The 23,489-nt window shown below is 44.1% G+C and overlaps 1 protein-coding gene across 2 annotated transcripts in view; it reads left to right on the top strand.

Annotated features, from left to right (window-relative positions):
* Window positions 1–23,489, top strand: part of LOC138649626 (dipeptidase 2-like) — a 438,600-nt gene that overhangs the window by 356,722 nt on the left and 58,389 nt on the right. For both annotated transcript variants that reach the window (XM_069740170.1, XM_069740169.1), the window contains exon 9: window positions 2,859–2,934. In XM_069740170.1, coding sequence (XP_069596271.1) covers window positions 2,859–2,934 — 76 coding nt within the window. The remainder of the gene's footprint in view (window positions 1–2,858; window positions 2,935–23,489) is intronic.

Here is a 23,489-nt window from a genome sequence, read left to right as displayed (position 1 = left end):
CCTTCAGGGCGATATAGCAGAAAAGCCGGTAATTCAATTACCGGCTTTTCATTTCTCCTGCCAAAACCCGACATGATTTGAGACATGGTTTACTTACAGTAAACCATGTCATATCCCCCTTTTTTTGCATATTCCACACTACTAATGTTAGTAGTGTGTATGTGCAAAGTTTTAGCGCTCTAGCACTTAAATTTAAGGGTTAAATCGCGGAAAAAATTGGCGTGGGCTCCCGCGCAATTTTCTCCGCCAGAGTAGTAAAGCCAGTGACTGAGGGCAGATATTAATAGCCTGGAGAGGGTCCACGGTTATTGCCCCCCCCCCCCCCGGCTAAAAACACCTGCCCCCAGCCACCCCAGAAAAGGCACATCTGTAAGATGCACCTATTCTGGCACTTGGCCACTTTCTTCCCATTCCCGTGTAGCTGTGGGATATGGGGTAATGAAGGGTTAATGCCACCTTGCTATTGTCAGGTTACATTAAGCCAGATTGATAATGGAGAGGCGTCAATTATGGCACCTATCCATTATTAATCCAATTGTATGAAAGAGTTAAAAAAAACACACACAATATTAAAAAGTATTTTAATGAAATAAACACACCGTTTGTTGTAATATTTTATTGTACGCTCAATCCACTCGCTGAAGACCCCCGCTCTGTAACAAATAAAAAATAAAAAACCAACAATATACATACCTTCCGTAGATCTGAAACATCCCACGTTGTAAATCCATCTGAAGGGGTTAAAATATTTTACAGCCAGGAGCTCTGCTAATGCAGCGCTGCTCGTGGCTGTAAACCCCAGCGAATGAAGGTAATGTAGGTCAATGACCTGTAGTTACCTTCATTCGCGGTGATGCGCCCCCTGCTGGATGTCCTCATATGACCTCGAGCCTGGGAACTTTTCCCACGCTCCAGGGACATCCAGCAGGGGGCGTATCACTGCGAATGAAGGTAACTACAGGTCATTGACCTACATTACCTTCATTCGCTGGGGTTTACAGCCACGAGCAGCGCTGCATTAGCAGAGCTCCTGGCTGTAAAATATTTTAACCCCTTCAGATGGATTTGCAACGTGGGACGTTACAGATCTACGGAAGGTATGTATATTGTTGGTTTATTATTTTTTATTTGTTACAGAGCGAGGGTCTTCAGTGAGTGGATTGAGCGTACAATAAAATATTACAACAAACGGTGTGTTTATTTCATTAAAATACTTTTAAATATTGTGTGTGTGTTTTTTTAACTCTTTCATACAATTGGATTAATAATGGATAGGTGTCATAATTGATGCCTCTCCATTATTAATCTGGCTTAATGTCACCTTACAATAGCAAGGTGGCATTAACCCTTCATTACCCCATATCCCACCGCTACACGGGAATGGGAAGAGAGTGGCCAAGTGCCAGAATAGGCGCATCTTACAGATGTGCCTTTTCTGGGGTGGCTGGGGGCAGGTGTTTTTAGCCGGGGGGGGGGGGGGGCAATAACCATGGACCCTCTCCAGGCTATTAATATCTGCCCTCAGTCACTGGCTTTACAACTCTGGCGGAGAAAATTGTGCGGGAGCCCACGCCAATTTTTTCCGCGATTTAACCCTTAAATTTAAGTGCTAGAGCGCTGAAATTTTGCACATACACACTACTAACATTAGTAGTGTGACATATGCAAAAAAAGGGGGATATGACATGGTTTACTTTATGTAAATCATGTCTCAAATCATGTCGGGTTTTGGCAGGAGAAATGAAAAGCCGGTAATTGAATTACCGGCTTTTCTGCTATATCGCGCTGAAGTTAATATATATATATATATATATATATATATATATATATATATATATATATATATATATATATATATATATATATATATATATATATATATATATATATATGTCTTTTGAAAAGTGCCGATCTGTTTCGCTCAACCCTACTCTGGAGTCTCTAAAGAGATCCCAGAGCATGATAAACGTATGATGTAGAAAATAAAAAAATACCTTTACTCACCTTAACGCTCACCTCTCTGGCACCTCTTCTCCTCACCATCAACAACCCAGTCCATCTTCTAATTGCTATCATTAATGATGAATCCCTGAGCCTCTTTACACTAGGCTGAAACTTCCAACCCTGGTGATGAGCAGGATCGTGTGTGTGCCTTGTCCTTGCATGCACAGAACCATCCCAGGTTTCATCAGACCTGGAAGTTCTGGCCTGACATTAGGGGGAATTTAGCGAGGATCGGATGGCTGACAATGGGGAAAGGAGGGGCCAGAGAGATGAGGGAAAGTGAATACATGTTCTTTTGGATTTTTTAACCCTTTGATGGCTTTTTATGGTTCAGAAAAAGAGTGGCAAGTGGCTGTCATCTAAACAGAAGCTATTTACAATCAAACTGTATTTTAGCAAAATCTGATTTTTGTCATATTTGTGTAGAATTAAATTCCACGAAAATATATTCACTCATCTCTACTTACAAATGGCTTGGTAAATATGAAAAAAGGTTCTAGCTATTGACTTGACCTTCAACCACCAATCAATCTGAGCATCTATGGAATTTGCTAATTATTCAAGTTTATGGAGGCACCACTTCACATTTTAAAAGATTTTTAAGGCCTGCTGCAGGAGGAATTGCGCTATTGCTCTGCATAGGGCACATATATTTTTCTTGCACTGGGGCCCTATTCTATCTATGTTTGCTCCTCATTAGATACTATTCCTGTAATATGTCTTTTTTTCTTTTATAATGCTGCAATATTACAAAAGTTACTGTACTTGATGAATGCAAGTTCCTTTGATAAAAACTTATTGAACCATAAACTAAAAAATAAGTGAATCCAATGCTTGTAAACTTTTTTCTTTAGACCATTTTGACTACATTAAAAATTTAACAGGACCAGAATCTGTTGGAATTGGTGGAGATTACGATGGAGTAAATGGGTAAGCCATTCTTTTTAGGATTACTTATGGAAAATTTGATTATCTTTGTAATGTTATGTTTAAAGGAAAGCTATCATCAGAAAGTAAAGTAATATTTAAATCAGATTTGTGCGTTACATATATTTTTCACACATCTTTGGCAAATTTTCTTTACTTGATCTTTATTAATCCCTTCAGCCCCCAAGCCTGTTTTCACCTTCATGACAAGGCAAAATTTTACAGTTCTAACAAGTGTCATTTTATGAGGTAATAACGCTGGAACGCGTCAACAGATCCCACTCATTCTGAGAACTTTTTCTAGAAACATATTGTACTTCATGATAGTGCTAAAATTTCTTCGATATGACTTTCGTTTATTTGTGAAAAAAACGGAAATTTGGAGAAAATTTTGCAATTTTCAAACTTTTAATTTTTATGCCCTTAAATTAGAGAGTTATGTCACACAAATTAGTTAATAAATAACATTTTCCCACATGTCTACAATACATCAGCACAATTTTTGAAACATAATTTTTTTGTTATGAAGTTGTAAGGATTAAAATTTAACCAGCGATTTCTCATTTTTTCAACAAAATTTACAAAACCATTTTTTAGTGACGTCAGTACATTTGAAGTGACTTTGACAGGACTATATGACAGAAAATGCTAAAAAGTTACACCATTATAAAAACTGCAACCCTTAAGCCCTTAAACCACATTTAACATATTTTTTTACCACTTCTGGTGCTTCACAGTAAGTTTTGGAATGTACAGGGTGGAGCGCGGTAATTTGCTGATTTGGGAATGAAATAAAAAAATTATGATCGTTAGAAAAATTTATTTTATATTTTAATTATACTGAACAGTAATGGAATTTTTAAATTACATGGTTTTAAATAGTGTATCTGGCAAATGTCGACCTTCGCTATCCACACACTGCTGCATACGTTTTCTGAAGTTTTCATGAACTCTAACAAGCATGTCCACTGGTATTCTGCCAATTTCAGCTTCAATATTGTTCCTTAGGTCTTCCAAGGTGTTGGGACGGTTGATATACACCTTAGACTTCAGGTAACCCCAAAGGAAAAAATCGCATGGGGCTAAATCTGGTGAGCGTGCTGGCCAGTTCACATCTCCCCTCAAAGAGATAAGCCGTCCAGGAAACATTTGCCTCAAACAATTCATGGTAACCCTCGCTGTGTGTGCAGTGGCACCATCCTGTTGGAACCATGTATCCTCTAGTTCCATTGCCTCAAGAGCCGGCTGAAAATAATCCTGTATCATAGACAAGTACCGTTCGGAGTTCACAGTTATGGCACGACCATTATCCTGAAAAAAGTAAGGACCAATGATGCCTACTCGTGATATGGCGCACCACACAGTGACGCGGTCCGAATGCAGAGGTCTCTCGTGAACTTCTCTGGGGTTTGTTTCACTCCAGTAACGCATATTTTGTTTGTTTACACACCCACTGAGGTGAAAATGTGCCTCATCAGAAAAAAACACAATTGCGTCACGGGGTATCGTTGCTAACAGGTCTTCACAAGAGGTCCGCCGTGTCAAATAGTCCCATGCTGACAAATGTTGGACCACGCACATTTTATACGGGTGAAAATTCAGTTCATCATGAAGAATCCGGTGGAGAGAACGTCTTGAAATGCCAAGAGCAAATGATTGCTTCCGAGCAGAGCGTTTCGGAGATTGCAGTACTGCTGCTCTAACTCTCTCGATGTTTTGTGGTGTTGTAATCCTTCTCTCAGGTCCCCTTCGTACACATGACACATTCCCTGCTGTTCTGAATGCATTCACCCAATTTACAATTGATTGCCGTCCAGGAACACGTCCGCGTGGAGGAACAGCGAATTGTAAACGAAAAGCACGCTGCACTGCAATGATCGAGTGGGCATTTGAAAAATACGCTTCAACACAAAATGACCTCTCCTCACGTGTCCACTGCATGATGGCAACTGAAAGGCAGAGGAATACAAATCTCCCATCAGCCACTGTAAGCCACACCCACTCTCCCCTCTCTTCGACCGACAGTGCCGCCACAGCATGCAGTGCAAAAAAGCAAATTACCGCGCTCCACCCTGTAGAAGGGAAAATTAATATTTAACTTTTTTCACAAAAATGTTATTTTAGATCCAAATTGTTTTATTTTCACAAAAGTAACAGGAAAAAATGGACCCCAAAATGTGTTGTGCAATTCCTTCTGAGCATACTGATACCCCATATGTAGGGGAAAACCACTGTTTGAGCATAAAGAAGAGCTCGGAAGGGAAGGAGCACCATTTTAATAATTAGTAGATGCCATGTTGGGTTTGTAGAGCCCATGATGTACCTAAATAGTGGAAACCCACAACAAGTGACTCAATTTTGTAAACTAGACCCTTCACGAAACTTATCTATATGTGTGGTGAGCAGCTTGAACCTCCAAGTGCTTCATAGAAGTTTATAACATTGAGCCAAGAAAGTAAAAAAAAAAAATCACATTTTGCTACAAAAATTTTTCTAGCTCTAAATTTTGCATTTTCACAAGGACAGTAGGAAAAATTGCACCATACAATTCACTGTGCAATTTTTCCTGAGTACACAGATACCCCATGTGTTGGGGAAAACTAATTTTTGTGTGCATGACAGGGCTCAGAAGCAAAGGAGCACCATTTGACTATTTGAACGCAAAATTTTCTGGAATAATTAGTGACTCCAACTCTGACATTAGACATACTATCCTATCGAGGTGAGCCCGTATGACCACCGATGGGATAGTACGTCATATGCAATCGGCTACGCTCGCAGGGGGAGCGCGGCGGATCGCGGCTGGGTGTCAGCTGACTATCGCAGCTGACATTTGGCACTATGTGCCAGGAGCTTTCACGGACCGCCCGCGACACATTAACCCCCCGGCACACTGCGGTCAAACATGATCACAGTGTTCCGGCGGTATAGGGAAGCATCGCGCAAGGAGGGGGCTCCCTGCATGCTTCCCTGAGACCCCCGGAGCAACGCGATGGGATTGTGTTGCTCCGAGGGTCTCTTACCTCCTCCTCCCTGCAGCAGGCCCGGATCCAAAATGGCCATGGCATCCTGCAGGGAGGTGGCTTCACAGCGCCTGCTCGGAGCAGGCACCGGGAAGCCTCCAGGAGTGCCCGCCAGATCGCTGATCTGACACAGTGCACAGCAAAGTGTCAGATCAGCGATCTTACACTTTAACATGATGCCCCCCCCCCCTTCCCCGAGGCAATGTTATAGTGTGAAAAAAAAATATTCACATGTGTAAAAAAAAAATTTTTTACATTCCTAAAAAAATATCTATCTATCTATCTATCTCTATATATATATATATATATATATATATATATATATATATATATATATATATATATATATATATATATATATATATATATATATATATATATATATATATATATATATATATATATATATATATATATATAGTTCCTATAAATACATTTCTTTATCTAAATAAAAAAACAATAAAAGTACACATATTTAGTATCGCCGCGTCCGTAACGACCCGACCTATAAAACTGTCCCACTAGTTAACCCCTTCAGTGAACACCGTAAAAAAAAAAAAACGAGGCAAAAAGCACTTTATTATCATACCGCCAAACAAAAAGTGGAATAACACGCGATCAAAAAGACAGATATAAATAACCATGGTACCACTGAAAACATCATCTTGTCCCGCAAAAAAATAGCTACCATACAGCATCATCAGCAAAAAATAAAAAAGTTATAGTCCTCAGAATAAAGCGATGCAAAAATAATTATTTTTTCTATAAAATAGTTTTTATCGTATAAAAGCGCCAAAACATAAAAAATGATATAAATGAGGTATCGCTGTAATCGTACTGACCCGAAGAATAAAACTGCTTTATCCATTTTACCGGAACGGTAATGGTACATACGCCTCCCCCAAAAGAAATTCTTGAATAGCTGGTTTTTGGTCATTCTGCCTCACAAAAATCGGAATAAAAAGCGATCAAAAAATGTCACGTGCCCGAAAATGTTACCAATAAAAATGTCAACTCGTCCCGCAAAAAACAAGACCTCACATGACTCTGTGGACCCAAATATGGAAAAATTATAGCTCTCAAAATGTGGTAATGCAAAAAATATTTTTTGCAATAAAAAGCGTCTTTCAGTGTGTGACGGGTGCCAATCATAAAAATCCGCTAAAAAACCCGCTATAAAAGTAAATCAAACCCCCCTTCATCACCCCCTTAGTTGGGGAAAAATAAAAAAATGTATTTATTTCCATTTTCCCATTAGGGTTAGGGTTGGGGTTAGAGCTAGGGTTAGGGCTAGGGTTAGGGCTAGGATTAGTGCTAGGGTTAGGGTTAGGGCTAGGGTTAGGGCTAGTGTTAGGGCTAGGGTTAAGGCTAAAGTTAGGGTTAGGGTTTGGATTACATTTACGGTTGGAAATAGGGTTGGGGTTAGGGTTAGAGGTGTGTCAAGGTTAGGGGTGTGGTTAGGGTTACCATTGGGATTAGGGTTAGGGATGTGTTTTGGATTAGGGTTTCAGTTATAATTGGGGGGTTTCCACTGGTTAGGCACATCAGGGGCTCTCCAAACGTGACATGGTGTTAGGACTGGCGGAACGCACCAAGTTTAAGATGTAATGGTATTAGGTGCGTTCGCAGTCCGAGGTGCAGGTGAAAACCCTGCTGCTATTAGAGACGGACGATATGGCGGTACAATGTGAATACACACATGGGTTAACTTCACCCTGTGTGAAGGAAGCAAACCCTGTTGCGTCACAGGGCCGCGGTACCGCACCAAGAGCGCAAGCAAGACGTCTCAGAACTCAATCCCAAGACTCAGGATTTGAGTTCATAAAGACCTCATGCGCTCGACACCGCTACTGGGGTGTCAGAGAGACAGAAATAATATTATTTAAGAAGCACGAGAGTGCGTGCGGTGCCACACTGGCGGACGCCACTAACCACCCAGGCTTGGGTCAGGAAAGCGCAGAGAAAGCGCACGGCGCCACACTGGCGGTCACAGCAATTAGACACTGTAATGTGTGTAACGTGCTGATGGCTAAGTCGGGCGCTAGATAGCAATCATCCACCTTCCGCGAGCAGTCATACAATAGGGAGGGGATTTTAAAGAGCGACTTTCACTCACAACACACACGTTTACAAAAGTCAATACTAGCGCATGGCCGTGTGGCCATGCAAGCCTTAAATAGTTGCAGCACGTTTAGGACCTTCAGAGAAGGACCAATGGAGTTGCTGCAGTACCTGAGCATGTGACCCCAGATCTCCACTAAGAGATCTTGCCCTGGGCATGCTCAGAGTGCAATGCAGGACTTAGTCCTAGCACCTACAAGGACCTTCCAAGAAGGACCAATGACCTAGCTGCAGTATCTGATCATGTGACCCTCGATCTCCACTGAGAGATCTTACTCTGGGCATGCTCAGAACGTGAAAAGCAGGACTTAGTCCCAGAAGCGTCTGCTCACCACTGCCCAGCACTGACTTCAATGGCAGAAGCAGGAAATGCAGCAGTAACTCTTAGCACAGAGTCAGACTGAGCGAGACGCTGGGATCGACATCTCCGCTGAGCAGGTTCCACTGCAGCTGGAGAAGAATGGGAGACCGCAGCGGAGATTGTTATGAACTGGTGATTCAGAACCACAATAGACCTGGTGGTTAAGAGCACACAAAGTGACCTGATAGTTACTAATACATAGGACGAGCTCTGAGACATGGGAACTCTGCTGACCGCAATCCCTAATCCTATCACACCACACTAGAGGTAGCCGTGGAGCGCTCCTGACCAGACCTAGGCGCCTCGGGCACAGCCTGAGAAACTAGCTAGCCCTGAAGATAGAATGAAAAGCCTACCTTGCCTCAGAGAAATTCCCCAAAGGAAAAGGCAGCCCCCCACATATGATGACTGTGAGTAAAGATGAAAATACAAACACAGAGATGAAATAGATTTTAGCAAAGTGAGGCCCGACTTACTGAATAGACCGAGGATAGGAAAGATAGCTTTGCGGTCAGCACAAAAACCTACAAACAACCACGCAGAGGGTGCAAAAAGACCCTCCGCACCGACTAACGGTACGGAGGTGCTCCCTCTGCGTCCCAGAGCTTCCAGCAAGCAAGAAAAACCAATATAGCAAGCTGGACAGAAAAAATAGCAAACAAAAGAAACACAAGCAGAACTTAGCTTATGCAGTGAAGACAGGCCACAAGAACGATCCAGGAGAGAGCAAGACCAATACTGGAACATTGACTGGAGGCCAGGAACAAAGAACTAGGTGGAGTTAAATAGAGCAGCACCTAACGACTTAACCTCGTCACCTGAGGAAGGAAACTCAGAAGCCGCAGCCCCACTCACATCCACCAGAGGAAGCTCATAGACAGAACCAGCCGCAGTACCACTCATGACCACAGGAGGGAGCTTGACCACAGAATTCACAACAGTACCCCCCCCTTGAGGAGGGGTCACCGAACCCTCACCAGAGCCCCCAGGCCGACCAGGATGAGCCAAATGAAAGGCACGAACCAGATCGGCAGCATGGACATCAGAGGCAAAGACCCAGGAATTATCTTCCTGACCATAACCCTTCCACTTAACGAGATACTGGAGTTTCCGTCTCGAAATACGAGAATCCAAAATCTTCTCCACTATATACTCCAACTCCCCCTCAACCAAAACCGGGGCAGGAGGATCAACGGATGGAACCACAGGAGCCACGTCTCTCCGCAACAATGACCTATGGAATACATTATGGATGGAAAAAGAAGCTGGAAGGGTCAAACGAAAAGACACAGGATTAAGAACCTCAGAAATCCTATACGGACCAATCAAACGAGGCTTAAACTTAGGAGAGGAAACTTTCATAGGAATATAACGAGACGACAACCAAACCAAATCCCCAACACGAAGTCAGGGACCCACACAGCGCCTGCGGTTAGCGAAACGTTGAGCCTTCTCCTGGGACAAAGTCAAATTGTCCACTACATGAGTCCAAATCTGCTGCAACCTATCCACCACAGTATCCACACCAGGACAATCTGAAGACTCAACCTGCCCTGAAGAGAAACGAGGATGGAAACCAGAATTGCAGAAAAACGGCGAAACCAAAGTAGCCGAGCTGGCCCGATTATTAAGGGCGAACTCAGCCAAAGGCAAAAAGGACACCCAATCATCCTGATCAGCAGAAACAAAACATCTCAGATATGTTTCCAAGGTCTGATTGGTTCGTTCAGTTTGGCCATTAGTCTGAGGATGGAAAGCCGAGGAAAAAGACAAATCAATGCCCATCCTAGCACGAAAGGCTCGCCAAAACCTCGAAACAAACTGGGAACCTCTGTCAGAAACGATGTTCTCCGGAATGCCATGTAAACGAACCACATGCTGGAAAAACAATGGCACCAAATCAGAGGAGGAAGGCAATTTAGACAAGGGTACCAAATGGACCATCTTAGAGAAGCGATCACAAACCACCCAAATGACCGACATCTTTTGAGAGACGGGGAGATCCGAAATAAAATCCATAGAGATATGTGTCCAGGGCCTCTTCGGGACCGGCAAGGGCAAAAGCAACCCACTGGCACGAGAACAGCAGGGCTTAGCCCGAGCACAAATCCCATAGGACTGCACAAACGAACGCACATCCCGCGACAGAGACGGCCACCAAAAGGATCTAGCCACCAAATCTCTGGTACCAAAGATTCCAGGATGACCAGCCAACACCGAACAATGAATCTCAGAGATAACTCTACTCGTCCATTTATCAGGGACAAACAGTTTCTCCGCTGGGCAACGGTCAGGTCTATTAGCCTGAAATTTTTGCAGCACCCGCCGCAAATCAGGAAAGATGGCAGACAAAATTACCCCCTCTTTGAGAATACCCGCCGGCTCAGGCAACCCCGGAGAGTCGGGCACAAAACTCCTAGACAGGGCATCCGCCTTCACATTTTTACAGCCCGGAAGGTACGAAACCACAAAGTCAAAACGGGAGAAAAACAGCGACCAACGAGCCCGTCTAGGATTCAACCGTTTGGCAGACTCGAGATAAGTCAAGTTCTTGTGATCAGTCAAGACCACCACGCGATGCTTAGCTCCTTCAAGCCAATGACGCCACTCCTCGAATGGCCACTTCATGGCCAGCAACTCTCGATTGCCAACAACTCTCGATTGCCAACATCGTAATTACGCTCAGTAGGCGAAAACTTCCTGGAAAAGAAGGCACATGGTTTCATCACCGAGCCATCTGAACTTCTTTGCGACAAAACAGCCCCTGCTCCAATCTCAGAAGCATCAACCTCGACCTGGAACGGGAGCGAAACATCTGGTTGGCACAACACAGGAGCAGAAGAAAAACGACGCTTCAACTCCTGAAAAGCTTCCACAGCAGCAGAAGACCAATTGACCACATCAGCACCCTTCTTGGTTAAATGAGTCAACGGTTTAGCAATACTAGAAAAATTATTGATGAAGCGACGATAAAAATTAGCAAAGCCCAGGAACTTTTGCAGACTCTTCAGAGATGTCGGCTGAGTCCAATCATAAATGGCCTGAACTTTAACAGGGTCCATCTCGATAGTAGAAGGGGAAAAAATGAAACCCAAAAATGAAACCTTCTGAACACCAAAGAGACACTTTGACCCCTTCACAAACAAAGAATTCGCACGCAGGACCTGGAACACCATTCTAACCTGCTTCACGTGAGACTCCCAATCATCCGAGAAGACCAAAATATCATCCAAGTATACAATCAGGAATTTATCCAGGTACTCTCGGAAGATGTCATGCATAAAGGACTGAAATACTGATGGAGCATTAGAAAGCCCGAATGGCATAACCAGGTACTCAAAATGGCCCTCGGGCGTATTAAATGCTGTTTTCCATTCATCGCCCTGTTTAATACGCACAAGATTATACGCACCACGAAGATCTATCTTGGTGAACCAACTAGCCCCCTTAATCCGAGCAAACAAATCAGACAGCAGCGGCAAGGGGTACTGAAATTTGACTGTGATTTTATTTAGAAGGCGGTAATCAATACAAGGTCTCAGCGAACCATCCTTCTTGGCCACAAAAAAGAACCCTGCTCCCAATGGCGACGATGACGGGCGAATATGACCCTTCTCCAGGGTTTCCTTTACGTAACTCCACATAGCGGCGTGCTCAGGCACAGATAAATTAAACAGTCGACCTTTAGGAAACTTACTACCAGGAATCAAATCGATAGCACAATCGCAATCCCTATGCGGAGGTAGGGCACTGGACTTGGGCTCATCAAATACATCCCGGTAATCCGACAAGAACTCTGGGACCTCAGAAGGGGTGGATGATGAAATAGACAGAAATGGAACATCACCATGTACCCCCTGACAACCCCAGCTGGACACAGACATAGACTTCCAATCCAATACTGGGTTATGGACTTGTAGCCATGGCAACCCCAACACGACCACATCATGCAGATTCTGTAACACCAGAAAGCGAATATCCTCCTGATGCGCAGGAGCCATGCACATGGTCAGTTGGGTCCAGTACTGAGGCTTATTCTTGGCCAAAGGCGTAGCATCAATTCCTCTCAATGGAATAGGATACTGCAAGGGCTCCAAGAAAAACCCACAGCGCCTAGCAAACTCCAAGTCCATCAAATTCAGGGCAACGCCTGAATCCACAAATGCCATGACAGAATAGGAAGACAAAGAGCAGATCAAAGTAACGGACAAAAGAAATTTCGACTGTACCGTACCAATGGTGGCAGACCTAGCGAACCGCTTAGTGCGCTTAGGACAATCGGAGATAGCATGAGTGGAATCACCACAGTAAAAACACAGCCCATTCCGACATCTGTGTTCTTGCCGTTCAGCTCTGGTCAAAGTCCTATCACATTGCATAGGCTCAGGTTTATGCTCAGATAATACCGCCAAATGGTGCACAGTTTTACGCTCACGCAAGCGTCGATCGATCTGAATGGCCAAAAACATAGACTCATTCAGACCAGCAGGCATAGGAAATCCCACCATGACATCCTTAAGGGCTTCAGAGAGACCCTTTCTGAAAATTTCTGCCAGCGCACATTCATTCCATTGCGTGAGCACAGACCACTTCCTAAATTTCTGACAATATATCTCTACCTCATCCTGACCCTGACACAGAGCCAGCAAATTTTTCTCTGCCTGATCCACTGAATTAGGCTCATCATAAAGCAATCCGAGCGCCAGAAAAAATACATCAATATTACATAATGCAGGATCTCCTGGCGCAAGGGAAAATGCCCAGTCTTGAGGGTCGCCACGTAATAAAGAAATAATGATCTTAACTTGTTGAGCTGGGTCACCAGAGGAGCGGGGTTTCAAAGCCAGAAACAGTTTACAATTATTTTTAAAACTCAGAAACTTAGCTCTATCTCCAGAAAACAAATCAGGAATAGGAATTCTTGGTTCTAACATAGAATTCTGAACCACAAAGTCTTGAATATTTTGTACTCTTGCAGTGAGATGATCCACACAAGAAGACAGACCTTTAATGCCCATCACTACACCTGTGTCCTGAACCACCCAAATGTCTAGGGGAAAAGAAAGACAAAACACAGTGCAGAGAAAAAAAAAATGGTCTCAGAACTTCTCTTTTCCCTCTATTGAGAAGCATTAGTACTTTGGGCCTCCAGTACTGTTATGAACTGGTGATTCAGAACCACAATAGACCTGGTGGTTAAGAGCACACAAAGTGACCTGATAGTTACTAATACATAGGACGAGCTCTGAGACGTGGGAACTCTGCTGACCGCAATCCCTAATCCTATCACACCACACTAGAGGTAGCCGTGGAGCGCTCCTGACCAGACCTAGGCGCCTCGGGCACAGCCTGAGAAACTAGCTAGCCCTGAAGATAGAATGAAAAGCCTACCTTGCCTCAGAGAAATTCCCCAAAGGAAAAGGCAGCCCCCCACATATAATGACTGTGAGTAAAGATGAAAATACAAACACAGAGATGAAATAGATTTTAGCAAAGTGAGGCCCGACTTACTGAATAGACCGAGGATAGGAAAGATAGCTTTGCGGTCAGCACAAAAACCTACAAACAACCACGCAGAGGGCGCAGAAAGACCCTCCGCACCGACTAACGGTACGGAGGTGCTCCTTCTGCGTCCCAGAGCTTCCAGCAAGCAAGAAAAACCAATATAGCAAGCTGGACAGAAAAAATAGCAAACAAAAGAAACACAAGCAGAACTTAGCTTATGCAGTGAAGACAGGCCACAAGAACGATCCAGGAGAGAGCAAGACCAATACTGGAACATTGACTGGAGGCCAGGAACAAAGAACTAGGTGGAGTTAAATAGAGCAGCACCTAACGACTTAACCTCGTCACCTGAGGAAGGAAACTCAGAAGCCGCAGCCCCACTCACATCCACCAGAGGAAGCTCATAGACAGAACCAGCCGCAGTACCGCTCATGACCACAGGAGGGAGTTTGACCACAGAATTTACAACAGGAGATGGCCCGAGATTCCCCCTGTGCAGAGGCAGGAACTCGACCCCTAACACATGGCGTCCAATCTCAATTCCAGCCAATTCTGCGTTGAAAAAGTAAAACAGTGCTCCTTCCCTTCCGAGCTCTCCCGTGTGCCCAAACAGGGGTTTACCCCAACATATGGGGTATCAGAATACTCAGGACACATTGGACAACAACTTTTTGGGTCCAATTTCTCCTGTTACCCTTGGAAAAATACAAAACTGGGGGCTAAAAAATAATTTTTGTGGGAAAAAAAAGATTTTTTATTTTCACAGCTCTGCGTTATAAACTGTAGCGAAACACTAGGGGGTTCAAAGTTCTCACAACACATCTAGATGAGTTCCTTGGGGGGGTCTAGTTTCCAAAATGGGGTCACTTGTGGGGGGTTTCTACTGTTTAGGTACATTAGGGGCTCTGCAAACACAATGTGACGCCTGCAGACCAATCCATCTAAGTCTGCATTCCAAATGACGCTCCTTCCCTTCCGAGCTCTGCCATGCACTCAAATGGTGGTTTCCCCCCCCCACACACATATGGGGTATTTTCGTACTCAGGACAAATTGGACAACAACTTTTGGGGTCCAATTTCAACTGTTACCCTTGGAAAAATACAAAACTGGGGGCTAAAAAATAATTTTTGTGGGGAAAAAAAAAGATTTTTTATTTTCACAGCTCTGCGTTATAAACTGTAGTGAAACACTTGGGGGTTCAAAGCTCTCACAACACATCTAGATGAGTTCCTTAGGGGGTCTACTTTCCAAAATGGTTTCATTTATGGGGGGTTGTAATGTTTAGGCACATCAGTGGCTCTCTAAACGAAACACGGCGTCCCATCTCAATTACAGTCAATTTTGCATTGAAAAGTCAAATGGCGCTCCTTCCTTTCCGAGCTCTGCCATGCATCCAAACAGTGGTTTACCCCCACATATGGGGTATCAGCGTACTCAGGACAAATTGTACAACAACTTTTGGGGTCCTTTTTCTCCTGTTACCCTTGATAAAATTAAACAAATTGGAGCTGAAGTAAATTTTTTGTGAAAAAAGCTAAATGTTCATTTTTAATTATACATTCCAAAAATGTGAAACACCTGAAGGGTTCATAAACTTCTTGAATGTGGTTTTGAGTACCTTGAGGGGTGCAGTTTTTAGAATGGTGTCACACTTGGTTATTTTCTATCATATAGACCCCTCAAAATGACTTCAAATGAGATGTGGTCCCTAAAAAAAATGGTGTTGTAAAAATTAGAAATTGCTGGTCAACTTTTAACCCCTATAACTCCCTAACAAAAAATAATTTGGTTCCAAAATTGTGCTGATGTAAAGTAGACATGTGGGAAATGTTACTTATTAAGTATTTTGTGTGACATATCTGTGATTTAATTAAAAATTAAATTCAAAGTTGGAAAATTGCAAAATTTTCAAAATTTTCGCCAAATTTCCGTTTTTTTCACAAATAAACGCAGGTAATATCAATTTTTTTTACCACTATCATGAAGTACAATATGTCATGAGAAAACTTTGTCAGAATCACCAGGATCCGTTGAAGCGTTCCAGAATTATAACCTCATAAAGGTCAGAATTGTAAAAATTGGCCTGGTCATTAACGTGCAAACCACCCTTGGGGGTAAAGGGGTTAAACAGTGAAAAAAAAAACACAAGTGACACTATTTTGGAAACTAGACCCTTCGGGGAACTTATCGAGATGTGTTGTGAGCACCTTGATCCCCCAGGCTTCATGGAAATTTATAACTTAGAGACGTGAAAATAAAAAAATCAATTTTTCAACCCAAAATGTTATTTTAGCCCAAATTTTTTTATTTTAACTAAAGTAACTGGAGAAAATGGAACACATTTGTTGTACAATTTCTCCTGAGTACACTGGTATTGCATATATGGGAGTATACTACTGCTTGGGCACACAACAGAGCTCAGAAAAGGAGTGCCGTTTTGGAACGCAGACTTTAATGGAATGGGCTGCAGGTGTCATGTCGCGCTTGGAGAGCCCCTGATGTGCCTGAATAGTGAAAAAAAATAAAAGTGACCCTGTTTTGAAAACTAGACCCATCAAGGAATTTATCTGGATTTGTGGTGATCACGTTGAACTCCCAGGTGCTTCAGAATTTTAAAACTTCGATCTGTGGATATTTTTTACCAAAAAATGTTGTTTTAGCCCCAAATGTTTTCATTTTCACAAGAATAGCAGGAGAAAATGGACCGGTAAAAATTTGTTGTGTAATTTCTCCTGAGTACAATTATACCCCAAATGTGTTAGGGCACAGTGTACAGCTCAGAAGGGGAGTGTCACGCACAGTGTGGGAAGACTAAGTGCAACATGAAAGGATGATGGGAAGGGAGCCCAACACTAGGGAAGGGGGAGTGGAGACCCCTAGGCAGATCTAAAGTCACCCTCCCTGCCCTTAATGTCCCTATATAGGTTCTGCATCTATCACCGAGCAGGAACCTAATCCCTGGTAATAAGCCCTGCTTAGGGAAGGACGGGGTTCACTAGTCGATCCCCACTACAACTAAAGATAGTTGGGATAGACAAACAAGAGGAACACTTATCTTGAGTATACTCAGAGAAGTAACACAGACGTCCTCCAAACACCAAAGAGGAAGATAGCCGACTGTATAGCACCAAGCCTCAACAGGGAAAAATGTTAATATCACCGGTGATTCCCAGAAGCAGCCAAGAAGTCTACAAGTACCCAGTCCAGGTGTGTCAATTAGAGCCAGAGGGAGGTTGCCACTGTGTCCAAGAGACAGAAGAATTAGGAAGGCATCTGCAAAGCCAACTGCAGAGACCTTCTGAAGTCACATGCAGTGCGTCTGTCTGCAGCCTCTGACACACCTGTGACAGTACCCTCCCTTCTATGAGTGTCCTCCGGACACTCAGGACCAGGTTCCTCTGGACAAGAGGTGTGAGATGAATGAACCAGCCTAAGGGCATTCGCCTCTGATGCCGGGACCCACATCTTTTCCTCTGGGCCATAACTTGTATTGTAGGAAACGACATTGGAGGTGAGAATCTACAGTCCTTAATATCTGTAACTCTAGGTTTCCATCAACCATTATTGGGGGTGGCGGTAGGGGTGAGGGCTCAAGAGGTTCCACATATTTCTTGACCTATGGAAGACATTGTGGATCTTAAGAGCCTTAGGTAGCTCAAGACAAAACACTGCTGGATTGATGACGGCAGTTATTTTATAGGGACCAGTGAACCTTCAACCTGATATTCCTGTTAGGCCTCATTTCCACTTGCGAGAAAAACGGACAAGTGCAATCCGATAAAAAAAATCGGATTGCACTCAGACCTATGTTATTCAATGACATCTCATCTATGATTTTTTTTCTCAGCTGAAATCATACTGAGAAAACAAATTGCAGCATGCTGCGTATTGCTGCGATTCTCGGACAAGACTCGCTAATGTAAGTCAATGGGTGCGAGGAAAAAAAAAAAAAAGAAAAAAAAAAAAAAAAAATCGCACAGCACTCGGACCATGCGAGTGCTGTCTGATTTTTATGCACTTGTGTCCTTTGAAAAGCCGGCAATTCAGTGCGGTGTACAGTAAAATCACACTGACATGTCAGAATAGAATAGATAAAATAAATGTCTACACATAGTATAGGCAGATATATATATATATGTAAACATGTCAGTTAGACATATATATACATATATATCTATAATATAACGCTGGGAGCGTCACTCTGTCCGAAGCCTTTATAGACTGCGCAGGCGCAAGCGCCGGCGCAGTCTGGCCCCCACAGAGTAACGCTCCCAGGAGATCGCGGTATGCGTAAGCACTGAACGCATACCGCGATCTCCACCGGAGAGTCAGGGACCGCCAGGAGGGTAAGTATATTCACCTTTCCCCGTTCCAGCGCTGCGTGCGGCTCCGTCTCCCGGCTCCTCTGCTGTGACAGTTCAGAGGGCGCGATGACGCGCTTAATGCGCGCCGGCGCCGCCCTCTGACCAGTCACAGGCAGAGGAGCCGGAGTGTATCTTCAAGAAAATGGCGCCAGAAAGCGCGGACTGCGCAGGCGCCGATTCCTGCTGCCGGAATCGGCGCCTGCGCAGTCCGCGCTTTCCGGCGCCATTTTCTTGAAGACACCTGCAGTGGAGCCGGACGATAGGCGAGTATGGTATATATTTTTTTTTTATATGGCAGCAGCATACGGGGGCATACACACTGGAGCGTCTTATGGGGGGCATATAATACAATGGTGGCGCAGGATGGGAGCAGCACATGACAGAACGGGCGCAGGATGGCAGCAGCACATGACAGAACGGGCGCAGGATGTCAGCAGCACATGACAGAACGGGCGCAGGATGGCAGCAGCACATGACAGAACGGGCGCAGGATGTCAGCAGCACATGACAGAACGGGCGCAGGATGGGAGCAGCACATGACAGAACAGGCGCAGGATGGCAGCAGCACATGACAGAACGGGCGCAGGATGGCAGCAGCACATGACAGAACGGGCGCAGGATGGGAGCAGCACATGACAGAACGGGGGCAGCACATGACAGGATGGGAGCAGCACATGACAGGATGGGCGCAGGACATGACAGAACAGGGGAGCAGGATGGGAGCAGCACATGACAGAACGGGCGCAGGATGGCAGCAGCACATGACAGAACGGGCGCAGGATGGGAGCAGCACATGACAGAACGGGCGCAGGATGTCAGCAGCACATGACAGAACGGGCGCAGGATGGGAGCAGCACATGACAGAACGGGCGCAGGATGGCAGCAGCACATGACAGAACGGGGGCACAGGATGGGAGCAGCACATGACAGAACGGGGGCACAGGATGGGAGCAGCACATGACAGGATGGGAGCAGCACATGACAGAACGGGCGCAGGATGGCAGCAGCACATGACAGAACGGGGGCACAGGATGGGAGCAGCAAATGACAGAATGGAGGCACAGGATGGCAGCAGCACATGACAGAACGGGGGCGCAGGATGGGAGCAGCACATGACAGGATGGGAGCAGCAAATGACAGAATGGAGGCACAGGATGGGAGCAGCACATGACAGAACGGGGGCGCAGGATGGGAGCAGCACATGACAGAACGGGGGCGCAGGATGGGAGCAGCACATGACAGGATGGGGATGCAGGATGGAGCAGCACATGACAGAATGGGGGCGCAGGATGTTACAGCACATGACAGAATAGGGACGCAGGATGGAGCCGCACATGACAGGATGGGGACGCAGGATGGAGCAGCACATACCAGGATGGAGACCATATACCAATATAAATGCTCGCCACCCGGGCGTAGAACGGGTTCAATAGCTAGTATATATATATATATATTACAGAGCTAGATAGCAGAAAAGCCGGTAATTCAATTGCTGGCTTTTGCTATCTCCTTCCCAAACCCGACAGGATATGAGACATGGTTTACATACAGTAAACCATTTCATATCCCTTATATTTTTACATATTCCTCATTACTAATGTAAGAAGTGTCTGTGTGTAAAATGTTGTGGCTCTAGCTGTTAAAATAAAGGGTTAAATCACGGAAAAAATTGGCGTGGGCTCCCACGCAATTTTCTCTGCCAGAGTGGGAAAGCCAAATAAATAAGGCAGCACACTGCCGCGCTAAAACATGCAAACATGAAACACGAAAATTGAACTGCATTACTGCACTAGAAATATGAAAAATGAGAGAGTTTAGCGCATAAAAATGGCCAATTTTATGTGTACCTGGTAGCCACTTTACGGCATCTCTCTTATACCAGGTCCTAAACTTGCCTTTCCTCGCTGAGAATAAACGTCTTCATCTGAATGGTGTAACGTTGTACCCGCTCAGGTGCGTAGGAGGAAACAGGAGGCACATTCTCTTTAATGTCCATGTGGGTTTATTTGCTCCATAAACCAGCAAGACAGGAACAGAAAGGAAAACAGTCCGTACATCAGGCCGACATAGCATAATAGTCCATAGAAAAGCTCTGCTCTTCTCAGGCCTGTGGGCACACAGGCTGTGCAACGTCCTGCACTCAGGCTCTATCTGGAGCCACAGACCACTCTGTAGTGTTCAGCCTGGACACATGGAAGTCTGTCCACATGGCAGACTCCCAAACACTCTCACCACATGGGCTACACACACCTCTTTACATAAGTGTAACCACACCCAGATACCTGTCACATGGCCAGTCAGGTGAGTGTATATAGTGCAAGTGACTAGCACACTCCAAAATATTGTGATGCAAACGGGGGTTTATTTACATACAGTAATCAAACGTTTCGGTCAATATAGGACCTTCATCAGTGTACTATAAGGGAATATATACAGAAGAATTAACATGAAATAAAATATAACAGAATATAAAGAATAACAAAAACCAAAATACAAAAGAACAAAAGTATAAATATCACGGAATCATACAGTCATGTATATGGATGTTAATAAACAACTGCAATGGAGTACATACAGAATATCATAAACCTCTGTTTCTAGGATATATATACATATGCATAGACACGTATGAATATGGTGGCTAGGGTATTTAGAGGAAAACTCCGGAAAAATAAGAATTCCGGAAAAAATAACATGGGGCAGGTGGATATATGTGATAAGCAACTGGGAAGGAAAAATTGAATGAAACAATGAATAACTGAATGGACCACGTACCTAATGATAGCTGTAAACCTGGTAGAGCCCCCAATTTAAGAGAAAATTGCATCTATAATAGAAGCAATATAGACATACTTAAATAAAAGGAAAAACTGGTATAACTAGTAGTGACCCCCAGAGAGGCTAAGTACATACCTAAAACAACTGGCCTAAAAAGAATGCGGCCCGCTAAAGCACAGTGGAATCTGCCTGAGAGAAAGGCATATGAAAGAGTATAAGGATACTAGCACAAAAAAATGCTGTACAAAGAGAGAGCCACGTGCTGTGTATGTAACGGAGGACTTACCCACTGATCTAGGATACAGAATACACGCGGTGTCCACCGCAAGTGTAGTGGGGAGGTACGTGCCCGGTGTGTCTATTTATAATAAGTGGGGTGAGCGCTGATGTCCGCGCTGGGATGCGGCTAGGAGGGACCGGAAGAGGCGGAGCGGTAATGACGCAGAGCGTCACATGACCGCAGGGGGCAGAGAAAGGTGCGTTCCACTGAAAAAGAAGAAAAGATGGTAGTGCGTTCCACCTGGGACACCGCAACAAAAGCGAGGTGCGGTGAGGGTGCGAACAATATATGACGCTAGAGGCAAAGATGTGTTTGTTCCACATGCTAAAAAGAGCATAGTGATGCATTACACTAGGAAAACCGCAATGCAAGGTGCGGTAACGGTGCGTGTGTCACATGATGGCTGGGGGCAGAAGAAATAACACAGACACATAGGACACATAGGACATATATGATGGTGTATTCCAAATAGTGAGCCGCTTCTACAGAGTGAAGTGCGGTGGCCGTAGAGTGTCACGATAGTCAAAGATGGAGTCAGAAAGGTCGATTCTGTAAGAAGAGAGACATAATTAATATGGAGAAGACAAAATACCGCATATCTGTAAGTCAAAAAATAGGTAGCCTAATCTGGATATTAGAACTAAAATATGATGGATGGACTATAGAGGCATGCAGTGTAGAGATTTACACAGTGTAGGACTAATTATAAAAGTAAATATTAATAAAACAGGGCCGCAATGTTAATATGTAAATAATGTATAGTATAGCCCTTCTATTAGGATATAGGATCTGGATCTAACGTGTGGCATAAGGCATTTTTATAAAACACTACCTCGCAGCAGCTACACCATGGATAATACATGTTGACAGTATATGTACATAAACCTTAGATAAATGGTCATCGCACATAGGAATCCACTGGTACTTGTGAAGTCAAAAGAGCTGAAACGTAAATAGTCATCCAGAAGAATTACAATAAAGTAAAAATCGCAACAAATAAAGGTAACTCCAGACCATAGACAGAAATGTATGGACCGTGACTGTGATGTACTGTTTCAAATGAAAGACGATAACTCGTAGTCTCTGTTTAAACCTTTCGGGCTTAACGTATCAAGCTCATGGATCCAGTATGCCTCTCTACGTTTGACTGAACCCACCCATCTCTCCAGTCACCTGGAAGCCTTCCCAATGTAAACAAATCTCTCAGCAGTAGATCTGCTTGAGCAAAACATACCCAGGCTTCCATCACAGGGCCACCCACCTCTGCGATACATACCGTCCATTAATCACATGACCTTTAGCCACGCTACAATGGGTACCTGTGAAACCCCTTCTTAGACTAAAATTCTCTCTCTCTAGAGGGGTAATGGACCTGCTGTAATTAAAACACCTGTGACTAGGAGGAGGAGTGCTCAGTCAAAAGGCTAAACAATACATTTCAAAAGACTGACCGTCACATCCAAACATAGACTAAGTGTGAACAGGTGCTGAACCTAGAGTCGCCAACTCATATATCTAATATATAAAGCTGAATGTGTGTATGTGTGTATGTATAGGTGTATGTCTGGGATTGGCATCTGCACCGTCGCAGCTACAGCCACAAAATTTTGCAAACTCACATGTTTGGACCCCGAGAGCGTCATAGGCTATGTTGTGAGGCGAAATTTTAACCCTGCGCATTCCAATTCCCCTATCTACATAATGGGGAAAAAGTGAAAGGAAAAGTGTTGGAGGCGTCGCAGCTACAGCCACAAAATTTTGCACACTCGCACGTCTGGACCCTGAGAGCAGAGCAGATAAGGAGTGGCTCAGACTGTTATATACAGGTGCTCAGGAAAAATATCTTAATAGTCTAAAAAAAAATCCGGCACACTGTTTTTCCAAACACTGTGAAATTGATTAGAAATGTAAATTTATTTCATTTCGTATTCAAGCAAAATGCGCACAAAAAGGACCAAAAAGGTACATAAAGTAGGTATCAAGATCCACATGAGGTAGGTATCATATTTCAACGTTTCGGCTATAGCATTAGCCTTTATCAAGAGATACCAAAAGGATGTGACTCGAGTGCTCAGGAAGGTCCGGAGTGCGGACCGCACTCCGGACCTTCCTGAGCACTCGAGTC

This window comes from Ranitomeya imitator, chromosome 9 (assembly GCF_032444005.1).
Source record: "Ranitomeya imitator isolate aRanImi1 chromosome 9, aRanImi1.pri, whole genome shotgun sequence".
In the NCBI taxonomy this organism is placed as follows: Eukaryota; Metazoa; Chordata; class Amphibia; order Anura; family Dendrobatidae; genus Ranitomeya; species Ranitomeya imitator.
Note: the sequence above shows the minus strand (reverse complement) of the source record. Positions and strands in the feature narration are given on the sequence as shown.